This window comes from Platalea leucorodia (assembly GCF_965183815.1).
Source record: "Platalea leucorodia genome assembly, chromosome: 8".
In the NCBI taxonomy this organism is placed as follows: Eukaryota; Metazoa; Chordata; class Aves; order Pelecaniformes; family Threskiornithidae; genus Platalea; species Platalea leucorodia.
In genome coordinates, this window is record NC_138830.1 from 53,152,515 (window position 1) to 53,165,221 (window position 12,707).

Below are 12,707 nucleotides of genomic sequence, written 5' to 3' on the forward strand. Positions count from 1 at the left end.
TTGGTTGAACCATTAATAGAGTTCAGCTTGAACATAAAATGTAATGGAATATGCCTGTCTGAATGGGATTTATGCCTGCAGTGAGGGTACCTGCTGCCAAATCACCTAGTATGCACACATTTTCTGATTAGAAAAACAGCATATGGAGAGGGGAAAAAAAAAAAAAAAACATGAGGGAGAAGACAGAAATTTGTGTTTAGATTTTCACAGCAGTATCATTAGAAAGCATGAAGCATTATTTCTCACAGTCCATATTTGAAGTATAGTAATTTAAAGAGAGAACGTGCTACTTAGCCTAACCACGCACTGCACAGTCTGGCTGCAAAGCTCCTCCAAACAATTTGCGAAATTCGGCAACGCTCTTTTCATTCTTTATTCTCCTCCTTTCTTGCTGTATTCTCCTTCAGGCAAATATGAAGGTAGGAAAACAGAGAAATTGGTGAAAAATCCATATCCAAGGAGAGATCCTAGGCAGTCCTACATTTTACAGTTGGTTTCATGGGAGTAAAATGAAGGAAATTCTGTAGGCATCATTGCAGTTCCAAACTGACCTCGCGATGACTATGATTCAAATGTAGCTTATAGAAGTTTTAAGAGATAAGGCTTTATTCATGATGGTTCAGAGGAAAGGTAATTGTGCCAGAAATTAGCAAACTCACATACTCAAAGGCTTTTTTTCCTGCTCAAATATGAAGAAAAATTGTTCTTACTATAATCACTCACTCATTTTGTATCTCTGTAACTTTGTTAGCCAGCAAAAAAGTAGAAGCGGGTAAAAAAGTTGGAATTGAGCTCTCTGGGTTACTTAAGTGATAGTGCAAGTGGATTAAAAACTGCTACTAAATGGTAAGCCATAAATATTCTACTAAAATATAGAATAAAGGAATTTCCAGCGTCAGCTTGAGAGGAAATCTATATGGCAATGGATACCTTATTGCTTGCTCTAGGAATTAAATGGCCTTGTAATTTCTGCATCATGGCATAGAAGGGCACAGATAATATGTATTAATTTGATGGTGCTGGAAGCTTAATTTAATAAGAAGAAATGAGTACAGAAGCCTTTTTGCCATTCATAATGAGCATGTGAAAAGGGACAGTTCACGCTCCATTCTTCCTAAAAACTGTTCTGGCTTCCAGAAATACTGTGGCTTAGATCTGTGGGGCAGCTGGATTCTCTAGAATGGTTGGTTTTTCTTCTCTGGAAATTTTATAAATATTGCCAGAATCCAAGGTTTCTGATGCTCTTAAAAAAAAAAAAAAAAAAAAAAATTCAAATTTAATTCCTTTTTTTCATATTTGCTTCTAAATAGATTTTGTTATATAAAGGCATTTCCATAAATATCCCTTTGCTGTAATGACCAAGATACAAACCATTAGAGTTCTAAATAGAGAAGATTTCCTGTGTTTAGCTTTTGATACCATTAGGTGAACTTTCTAAACATAGGTGAAAACATGCAGTCTCATTGTCTCCCAGTATTAACACCTTTTGATTTGTGTGTCTGGCATTTTTCTCGTCAGTTGATTATCAATGCTTTGTTCCTTAGCTGTGCCACTAGACAAATTATATTATTTACAAGTTAACTGACTTTCACCTGATTTATTCAAAGCCCATTTTCTCATAGCACATGGAAATGTACTTTTTTGTGTTAGGTAATCCTTGTTCTATTTTAGATCAAGTCAAGTTTGGTATCAAGCTAAAAAAAAGAATCAAACTAGAAGGGAAAATATATCTTGAGGATTCTCCTGTTGGTTTTCACAAATCAAATGAAATTGTATTTACCTGAACAAATATTCTTATTATATCCAATTTGTTTAGTTTATAATAGCCTTTAAATATTAAAATAAGAATATTTGAAATACCCAATTCTAAAAGAAAAAAAAATACACCTCAGTTATTCCAAAGAGGGATTTAAAAATTTCAGAACTCAGAAAGCTGAAGGTAGGATGGACAACATCAGTTTAATTCTTTGATTTTGGGTGGTCTGTTGACCAAAGAATGTGATTTTATGTTTTAAGCAGCAATGTTCAAGCAATTGTTTTACTTGGATATGTTCTGAAGAACATTTCCACTGCTTTAAGGAATATGCATCTTTATTTTCAAGGACAATCTAAATTCATGTAATCTCAAATGTCCAAATCTGTTCATTTTCTAAGTTCTGAACATGTTTTTGAATGCTTGGAAAATGTAATCAGGGTCATTTAGGCTAATCTTGAGATCTGCTGCAAATTGGAAAGGGAAAGCTGGAAGAAAAGGATTAAATCTTCATGACTTTCTTTCTCTTTGAGATGCATTTAAACAACTCTTCCATCCTGAAAATGTTCTACCAGTTTAGAACAACGTTTCTGATCAGCTTCTGTAAGTACACACTGACAATTTAGTGTAGATGGATGGCTACCTTTAACTATCCTCATGCTCAATTGTACTCCTAGAAGAGAATATAGTGTCTAAACATGATAAATGTTGTGATTCCAACAGTGAAGCACCTAAATTGTTTCTTCCACTGTTGCTGTTGTTGATAGAGCTCAGTTAGTGAAGAAAAGCACTACTGAATGTGAAAGTAGCAGGTTGACACGGCCCAGATACCAGTGTAGCCGGTGGTGTGTTCCCCAAGGCTTCCTTAGCATTAAGTGAAAAAAATGCATGAACTCAAAATATGCCATGAAAGTCACACTTTGAGTTAAAACATATAAAACCAACTTTCATATTAATGATTTGAGGTTACGTAGTTATTAGCATCTGCATTGACTATTTTAAAGCTTCTCTAGCTATGCCTGCGCAAGACGTGGTGAGACATTAAGACACGGGTGGGGACTTGTTCATGCAGTGTGGGTCCTTCTATCAGTCTCTTATGATTCTAACAGTAGGAAGACAAGATAGAAGTGCAGGTGTGTTTGCATCGTGCAAAGAAATAGGATGCTGCATAGGCAACCCTCAGTCACACTATGAGTTTTTCTTTGGGTACCCCCAAAAATTAAGTCCTCAACTTTCACTGGCTTTTTCGGGGTGTTTGGCTTCTTATTATGCGAGACATATCAGAAAATCCCAGCTGCTGTGTGGCGATTCCTAACTCTGTATTTTTGCTGTCATTTCAAGTAAATGAAAGCTGTTGATATTTGAATGTACACTGATTAGGAATGTCTTAATTCAGTTTCAAAGCAGTCCAGCTACTGTCTTTAATTTCACGGAGCACAGCTCAGCCATATTTATTAGAAATCTGTACACAACAGCATCACATTTCTGTAGAAAAACTAGAAAATGGAACATGAAATGGCTCTTCATGTCCATAAAAGTGTTATGCTCAGATTAAATGCATCAGCCATTCAGCCATATGATTGCTTGTTAGACATGCCATTTTATGCAAGTCTTGATACTTAAGAGAAATGTCGTCTTAGTCCATGGCCATCATTGTGCGTAATTGGTATCTTTTAAGAAACTAACTACCTGAATGGCAGTCTTATTTGTGTAGTTAGATGTCTAAATGCCATCATGGTTCCTAGGGGGACTTTTTGGACCAAAACTGAATGCCAGTTTTCAAATTTCTTGGCCGTGTGTTTCTACAGAGGGCCTATAATTTAAGACTTTACACTAATAAGACTAATATGATCCTGCATGGCTTTTCATTAAAAATCAAGTACACAGAAGTATACAAAGTATCCGTTTCTATAATATTTCTTTTGAAACTATTTTTTTTAATAAAGGTGGCGACATGGTCATTTATGCTAATAGCACTAAAATCCAATTTAACATCTACATCTTCTGGTAACAGTCCCTTGCATTGCGGATTCTAGTTCCCAGACAATAGACACTGTCATATTCTCTCTAACTCATGAAACAGAATTGCTTTTGTTAGTCTATTTTTCACTTGTTGCATCTTACAACAGCAGTAGCTATTGCCTAGCTGAAGACTGCTATTAGAAGCTTTGTATGCAGTCTAATGCCAGGATACGAAGGCATTACCACTCCTCATCCAATTCAGATAGGTGTATCATACATTTCCAATTGTAGCATGTTCTAAGATGAATCTGTACTTTTTTTAGTGTTGCTGATCAAAGTTCCAGTCCCACAGACCTTAACTAACTTGGAAGATCTTACTTACATTTTGGTCTTATTGAAGATTGCTTGTTAAGGTTCCCAGTCTTGCCCTAGATTATTAAAATCAGGATTCAATACCAAGATTTCACTTTCTTTCAGTATGAAATTAGCCATCCTTCAGTCTCTGTTTTAGTAGCTTTTACACATGTGAGTAATGCTGTTTCATTCATATGTTTGTCATAGTATATTCACAGCTATGCCACTTGTGGGAGCCTTAGCAGGAATTTGAAATTCTCTCTATCCCAAATGGCTCTAAAGGCACCTAAAGGTTTAAAGTGTTCAGCCTCAGGAGGAATGGCCAATTCCATTCAGTGACAAAAATGGGAGCTGAGCTCTTTTGAAAAGCTGCTCCCAAGGGTTGTTGGACAGAGCCCTTTATGCCTTGGTTTATGCATTAATTCTGCTTTCAGCTGCAAGGTTTTACAATACAAATTAAGAGAAGTTTTATTTCAGAATTAAAATATGCTACAGGACTCTCTCATTTCAAAACCAAAGCTGTCTGGAGATCATGGGATTTTTGGATTATTTCAAAGGCATAACACTGTCAAATTTATAAAAGTCATATATTCCCAATGGATATGCTGTGACCATTTTTCCTTGATTCATTTTTTCTTGTATTTTTTATGACGTGTGTTAACAAGCTTCAGTTTATGACCTTGACATTTGCTTATTTTTCTTTTGGAGGTCTTCATAAATCACCGAAAGATTTTGTTTAAATCATTATAAATAAACCAACCAGAGAATAAGTCATTGAAATGGACAGAAGCAATTTCCTTTCTCTCTAGTTGTGTGTGATAGCTGACTGGCCCATAAGCCATACAAAGATAGTGAAACATTAGCATGGCAGAGAAAATGCAGCCATATCTGCGTTTGACAAAATAACAGTACATTCATAATGCTGTTGGCTTCTTAATTTCAAAAGGCAGATTTTAATATTACTGACTTCAGAGAAAGATAAGAAGGGCAGTGCAAAAGACATTATCAGTCCAGTGTGGAAATAATGCATTCAAAATTAAAGACAGCAGTTTAATTAAGTGCATGAAAGGCTGGCTTTTATGATCATATTTCAAATACTCGAATGTCTTTTCATCCATTCTGCCGTATGACTTTACTTAATAATATATCAAGAACAAAAAATGTATTGGAGTCTTTCTGCAAATTCAATTAGTCCAATAAAAAGTGAAAAATAATTTCTTTTTCATTAAAAAGAACTCAACCCTAACCTTTCTGATGACAAAGTGCAAGATGAGGAGGGGGGGAAAGCTAAAGAACTATGAAAATTCTGCCTTTGTTATGCATTTATGTGTGCATGAAACAGATGAAGTGTCACCATTAGTAACATTTGTTATTGAAAGGACTAATTGCATTCTGCTACAGTTAGTAGTTTATCAGATCCAGACCACAGGGTATTTACTTCTCCCTTAGGAAGCACTCACAGTGCAGCAATAATTCCATAGTTTATTGGGCTGCTCTAGGCAGGGTAATTATGCTAAAGCATACCTCTTTCAGTGCTGAACTTAAAGCTACCATGACACATTGCACTAGTGCTTTACAGGTTAAGTGCAACCTCTTGAATCCTTTCTACCTGCTAAGGGTTTGTAGTTAAGGGAAGTGCAGAGATCATAGATCTCGTGTATTAAACAAAAAAAACGAGTAACACAACCCAGAAATGCAGCATTTCAAATGAGAAATTATTAAGTACGGTATACAACAGAGGAAGTAAAGTGCTTTTAGAAAACTTTGATATCAGTTAAACTGGGATGGCAAAGGGATCTGTAATAAGATATTGAGCTTTAGCCTGAAAGCAGCAGGTTACTGGCTCCACCATGGCACACATCCGTAGTGACTGAAAGTTATTACCACTTGTCAGCTCCTCTCTGACCTCCGTGAAATGAGGTGCGAGTCTCCGTCCGGCTCCCAGTGGGCAGACATCGCCGTTACAAACACTTCCAGCGCCACGGCTGGTTTGTCAGTCACAGCCTTGGCGCAAAGGCTTGTAGCAGTACCTCGGTGAATAAACAACATCCTCACCTCTGAAGCTGGTTCTTTCAGGTCAGGGCTGAGGCAGGCTGGCAAATAATTTGAGAAAGCTTGAAACTCTGCTGCTAACACAGGGTGGCTCTGGGTAAATAAAAGATCTCATTTTCCAGAGTTGCATGTTGACAGGTTTCACTTCTGCTGACATAACTAAATGTGGCCCAAGGTTTGGGGAATGATCTGGTCCTGTTCTGTTTATGGGCACCCACCACACAAATTGATTCCTCTCTGCTGTCATTTTTCTTCTTACTTGTCTTGTTCTTGATTCTTTAAATACCATGCTGTCTATCTAGGGGATGTTTCCTACTATGTTTCTCTCAGTATGTGTTTATGAACAGATTCTTTTCCAGATATCTATTCATGTCCTAATCTCATTTTAACTTCAAAATATTCCTCTCCCAGAGGTTTCCTTAGAATAATTATCCATACTGTAGAGAATCAGACAGGCTGCATTCTGAAAATACAGCAATGAATTTACAATAGCGGCTCATCAGTTTATAAAGCAATAATTTTCATATAACAGAGGTAAGAACTATAAAAATTCTTTCCCTTTGCAAGCATGCAGGTACCAAATAAGAGCAAGTGCTTATGGAAGTATGATTTAAGAAACATATGTTTGTTTTTTCATATAGGTAACCCTCCTGCTACAGGTACAGGAACTTTACACATCACCTTGGAGGATGTCAATGACAATGTCCCATCCCTTTATCCAACACTGGCAAAAGTTTGTGACGATGCAAAAGATCTCAGGGTAGTGGTACTAGGAGCATCAGACAAAGACCTTCATCCCAACACAGATCCATTCAAATTTGAACTGAGTAAGCAATCTGGCCCAGAAAAATTGTGGAGAATCACCAAGCTTAATAGTAAGTCTATTACTTTTCTTTCTTATGCATTTAGTCCTCCCACCTCTGCCTCCCAGTATACTCACCCTGAGGCGGCCCACTATGTGGATTCAGGAGCAGTTGTGCATGAAAGTCTTGCAGGATGGACCCATTGCTGCTGCTTTACACTGTGCTGGTTCTGCTTGGACCAGCGGCCTGGTGGGACATACTAATGTCTGTCTGCATTTTGTCTGAAATCTGAACTTTTTTCCTCTTCTTCTTATGTTGACCAAACTTTTCTCTTTTAGCTTTGCATTAAAGAAAGGCTACTAATGGCTTATAGTTTTGTAAAGATTACCATATTTCATGGCATTGAATTTGTTTGCATGAGGTGCACAAGGCTTTGCTATAGGACAGCATGAAGCTTTTGCATGGGCTTTAGCAATGTACTTGACAAACTTTCTGATTTTAAGTATTTGAACTCTTGTCAAATAAAATACCCAAATGCACTCGGACCATACGCTATTGGGAAGAGGATCAAAGCACATGCTATGCAATTGCAGAAGGTTTGTATGGCAAATTGCGGGCACAAAGTACTACGTTTCGTTTTAATGTAGATTATTTCTATTTGTTTTCTAGCATATGTTATTTATCTCTGTCACTATTGAATCTTTTAGCAGTTCATTTCATATGCTTCTTAGAAAAAACTAAAGATGGATGTGATGTCTGTACCTGCCTGCAGGACAAAGTGGAGGAGTTATTTTCTTTGCTGTTCTCCAAACGTCAAACCACCACTCTGTTAAACCCCCTAAAGGAGTTAGCACACTCACCTGGGTACCAATAGCTGTTATGACCCGCCGTTGCTCAGGTGGAGCAGATCTGTGGATTTGAAGGGGCATTACTTCCCTTCGCTGCCTTCTCAGTCAAACCGGGGAAGCAATTAAGCAGCTTTGCCTGTACTTTCTTGCAAGAAGGGTTTTTTTCTTTGGCAAATAGATATATTCTTCCCTCTTGTGTTGCTTTGGGGATGACGTGCCTTAGCATTTCATTAGTATATTAATTTCCACAGACAAATTCTGTCAATAATTTGCAGACCAAATAATGTATTTAAACAAAAGGGGCTCTTAAAAGTCTTTTGGTGGGGTTTGGAATAAGTTTGCAATTAGCTCTCAGCCCATGAAAGAATTTCTGTACTGCCTCTTCTTACCTTCAATCTTTTCCTTCTAGTGTTCTCATTTTCTTCTTAATTTCCATGAGTAACTGTGGCATATCTGATATTGTTTGCAGATCCCTCTTGCCTTCCAAACAACCGCTATTTGGTTAATTCTCACCTTATCCTTTGCAGATACTCATGCCCAGGTCATCCTGCTTCAAAACCTGAAAAAGGCTAATTACAACATCCCAATCTCAGTGACAGATTCTGGAAAACCGCCTCTGACTAACAACACAGAACTGAAATTACAAGTGTGTTCCTGCAAGAAATCCAAAATGGACTGCAGTGCAACTGATGCCCTTCATATCAGCATGACCCTTATCCTTCTTTCACTCTTCAGTTTATTTTGTAAGTCTTTTCCTGAACTGTAAGTAATGAAGTATTATTTAGCTGCTCGTTTGTATGCTGCGTAAGAAAACCTACCAAAGGAGAAGTTAAATTCTTACGCTGATATCATAATGCAGTAAGTTTGAGGTTTTTTTCCTGAGGAAGTAGCTATAAGAAAGAGGGAGGGGAGGGATTTTTCATGGTCAAAAAATAGCAACGAATGCCTGGTTGTCAAATTAAGAAATAGAAGCAATAATTTTAAGAAGAATCAAAGAGAATTAGAGCTAGCATATGATAAACTGAGAAGTACCAGCTGTAGTAGCAGATTTGTGAGACGCTTTCTTTCATCTCTCCCCACTTGAATTCAATTCAAAAACAGAAACAGGAGATTAAAGGTGTTCTTGTAACAATAGCTGTTCTGGGTCACCATGAAAATGAGTACTGTCTGCTTCAATCTATTCCTCTGTATAAAGTGTGCAAGCAACTGGAACAGGAAGAACTTATTCAAGATTCTGGGCTTAGAGCCACCCAGTGTTGATAATCAAATTGCAAGTCTGGGTTAGAGGATAGATAAAAGAGAGAACTGATATATCGTAAGCTTCTGCTGCTTCTGAGAAAGCTTTCTAAAAGAGACTTAGAAAATTCCTAAGTTGAATTGGAAAGAGTAAAAAAAAATCCCAGAATGACTGCAGAGTAGGAACTCAAAGCCATGGAATCCCAACATCTAACCTAGATGTGTTCCTGGCTTGTCCTGTGACAGCTTCCAGCAAATTTTTTGACGCAGTATTGAGTTCCTTATCTGTTAAAAAAGAATAGCTGTATCCTATAACTATGATAGTAAATCTCTTAGTCAAGGATTATTATCATCATCTTATGTTAGTAAAATACATTGTATGGTGAATTAATACCTGAGCCATGGTGAAAGGCCTTGTATTCTTGATGAGATAAAATCTACCATGAGGCAGAGATAGAGGTCAAGGCAGAGAGAGTTTACACATCTGAGGCTTGGTGTATGCTTGATTACACATCTTGTCAGTTTTTTTCTTATAGTATATTAGTTTTATCCCAAAAGGTTAGCGTGAAGGTCATTGTGAGAGAATTAGAACTAGCTAATGTTTGTGATGCTCTTTGAAGATGAAAAGGACTATATAAATGCTAAGTGCAAGTTCACGTTCTTTGTTCCAATCATCTGAAGTATTTCCATTGGCTTTGGTTCGGTTATTCTGGGTTTAGTCTGCTGGAACCAAACGCAGACTTCAGCTGTTAGAAGTAATATGTTAAAAATATTTGACAGTACATGACACTATCGCATCAGTGATATAAATATGCAGCCCATCATTGATTCAAATATATTCTTGTTACCACTTCATAAATGTTGCTGGTGCTATACTAGGCATGCCTTTCACCACTGGAATTACTTCCTTATCTGACATGATTTGCACTTGAACTTTATTTACATCAATGCATCTTCTCAGAATACAATGAGGTAGAGAAAAGCTTTTTGCTTTTGAAAGTAATCATGTTGCTTTTTTCTAGCCCCCAAAGAAGTCTGATCATTTTCCTTACATTGAGTTATAAAAAGCAGTTCTAGGTGTTGGAAAGCTTTTCTTGAGTTGCCCTTCTTGACTACAGATCTTCTCCAGCTCGGTTGTGGGCAGAGCACAGGCGCCTGGCATCTGCATGACGCATGGTGCTTTGAATGGCAGAGGGATTCCCTCTCCGACTGTAAAAGAATAAGTAGCACTGAGGAGTCTTCATGCCGCGAAACAATACGGAAATGCCTAGCGCCGTTCTGCAACCTCACATTCGTTCAGAGTACTGTAACAAGTATGGCCAGAGGTGTAATTTTAAACAAAGAGTGGAGTAAGATTACGCACATAATCTGCCAGCAGTGTGGTGTTCCAGTCTGTTGTCTGAGCAATAAAACCAAAACCAAGGAAATAGTGGGTGAGTTGAAGGGAAGGAAAGATCTCCTTCTTGGGACAGAGGCTGGTTTATACATGGTTGTTGTGAGTGAGTACATGAATTCCACAAATAGACTTCAGCATAGAGAGACCTAATCCTCAACACAGGACCACATTTTTTTGCTAAAATTTGCTACTATTCAGTTGTGCGGTTTGGGTTCACCCAGTCACACAGCGCGAGGGTGGTATTCCTTGTCTGGTACAGCTACCTAATCATGCTTGTGCAAAGCCAGCAAGCATAACAACGTTCATAACCATTTTCCTCAGGTGTAAATGACTATATGGAGACATAAAAGAATGAGGCTGAGAGCCAGTTAAAATAATGTGGTTCTGTATTTGAACTTCTCTAAAATGTGCTGGTATCATTGCATTCCCAATACGTTTTCGTACATAGTTTTTTTTATAACTGCGATTAGTTCCGTTGCAATGTTTTGTATAGTCCAAATATTTATCAGGGTAATCAAAGATTACGATGCCATAGAAACAAAGAGAACTTTAGTGCTTATTGAACAGATGAAATATCCCATTTCTAGTGGCAAGTTATGGGTTTAATTTCTGCAAAAGCCCTTACATAGCTCACTTTGCTCCCAGTGTTTATGTTTTATGAGGCTCTTGTTCCTAGGAGGTAAATCCTTCAGTCAAACGAACTTCATTATTCATGCCAAAGTATTTCTTTTTGTATTTGACATCTGGTGCAAGGATAGATAGCCCTATGAAAGAGCTGTTCATGGTAAAAATGCCCTGCATGCATCTCCTCCCCATACAAAACATCTTGGTATTATCATTTAAATGGTGCAATTATTATCTATACTTAGAATATGTGCCTCCTTTGTAAATCATGGAAGAAGTCATATGTGGTAGATTTCTGAAGTATCTGAGCATAGAACTGAAGAGCCTGATTAAAACTGTAATGCATGCAAAAAGCAGCAGTTTCGCCTATTCTGTAGCTGCCCTACTGTGTTCAGTATATTGAGGGATAATGGGATACAGACTGCAGACTTGCCCAGAAGCCCTTGGAAAGGTAGATATACTTGGAACAAGAAAAAATTTAGGAGTTCTTGTCAGCCAGAAATAGAAAATATAAGATGCTAAAGTATACGGGCAGATTGCTGGTTTTCCACAACAAAACAGTAAGGTGTTTGGTGGAATTAAAAGACAGTGAATACAGAGCTGATTGAAAAAAGGAACATCTTTGCATATTTGGTACTTAACCTAGCTTATTACCACTGGGAATCACTGAAGTCAAGCTGGAAAGCAGTATAGTGGACAGGTAGAGGGCTTTCCAAAGTTATAACAGTTAATGTTAACAAATACTGGAAAGAATATTAAATCTCATCTGTCATTAATGCAGACACCATGTTTAAGATGGCACCTAGTGTAGTGGCATCTTGTCCTTTGTCACCTTTTACTAGCCAGTACTGGAGACAAGATAGGACCAACATTTTCAGATATAATTTAGAATTTAGTAATTCAGATTGAGGAAAAAGAACAGATCAAAAAAAGAGATCTGGGTTCCTAGTCAGGGAGGACTACTTGAGGAAGAGAAAAAAGTGGGAGAAAGAGAAAGCGTGTGATGCAGCACGGCTGGTGCTGGGTCTGAGATTGTCCATGTTGTCCCTTACTCCTGTATTGTCTCACTCATCTCATGTTTTCAACTGACACAGCTAAAATAGCTCTGTTTGGAATGAACGTAACCAAAGTGATGCGCTCAACAACACTAAAACTATAAACAAGTTCCCTCTGGAAGTGCCCCTTATTGCAACCTACAAATTGGTGGCTGGTATTTCATTTAGGTATTGGTTGAACAATACCTAAAAGGGAGAATAGCTGTCCTTGAAAATTTTGCTTAAGTATCATCAATTTCACAACAAATAACTGTAAGTATAGGTTTAACACACATTTATCAGTAATCTCTTCTCAAGACATATTGAGGTCGGTAAAGCTGGTTTTCGTCCACTGGCAATGGCATGGCAGAGTAAGTTTCCATAAGGAACTTGGTCAGCACAAGCCAAATCAAAGGCATACATCAAAGAACTTTTGGGACTTAAATTACATACAGGTGACTGAGAAAACAAAACAAACAAGTAAAAGATCAAGATAAAACCAAATTTGTGTATATTGTCATAATGAACTCAGCAACAAAAATGCCACAGTCCCTATGGGAGACTGATAAAGAACTACTCTAGCCGGCAGAACTAGACTTTATATCAATCAGTTACAAATTACTTACATTATTATTACTTAAAGGA

At 37.5% G+C, this 12,707-nt stretch overlaps 1 protein-coding gene across 2 annotated transcripts in view; it reads left to right on the forward strand.

Annotated features, from left to right (window-relative positions):
* The window catches only part of CDH13 (cadherin 13), a gene marked incomplete at its 3' end in the record, with an annotated part of 521,180 nt that overhangs the window by 492,029 nt on the left and 16,444 nt on the right, over positions 1-12,707 (forward strand). Inside the window, exons 12-13 of one of the 2 annotated variants that reach the window (XM_082320962.1) lie at positions 6,763-6,996; positions 8,300-8,515. In XM_082320962.1, the coding sequence (XP_082177088.1) occupies positions 6,763-6,996; positions 8,300-8,515 (450 nt within the window). Of the gene's footprint in view, positions 1-6,762; positions 6,997-8,299; positions 8,539-12,707 lie in introns of those variants that run through there. The other variant, XM_082320961.1, reaches the window with a different exon arrangement.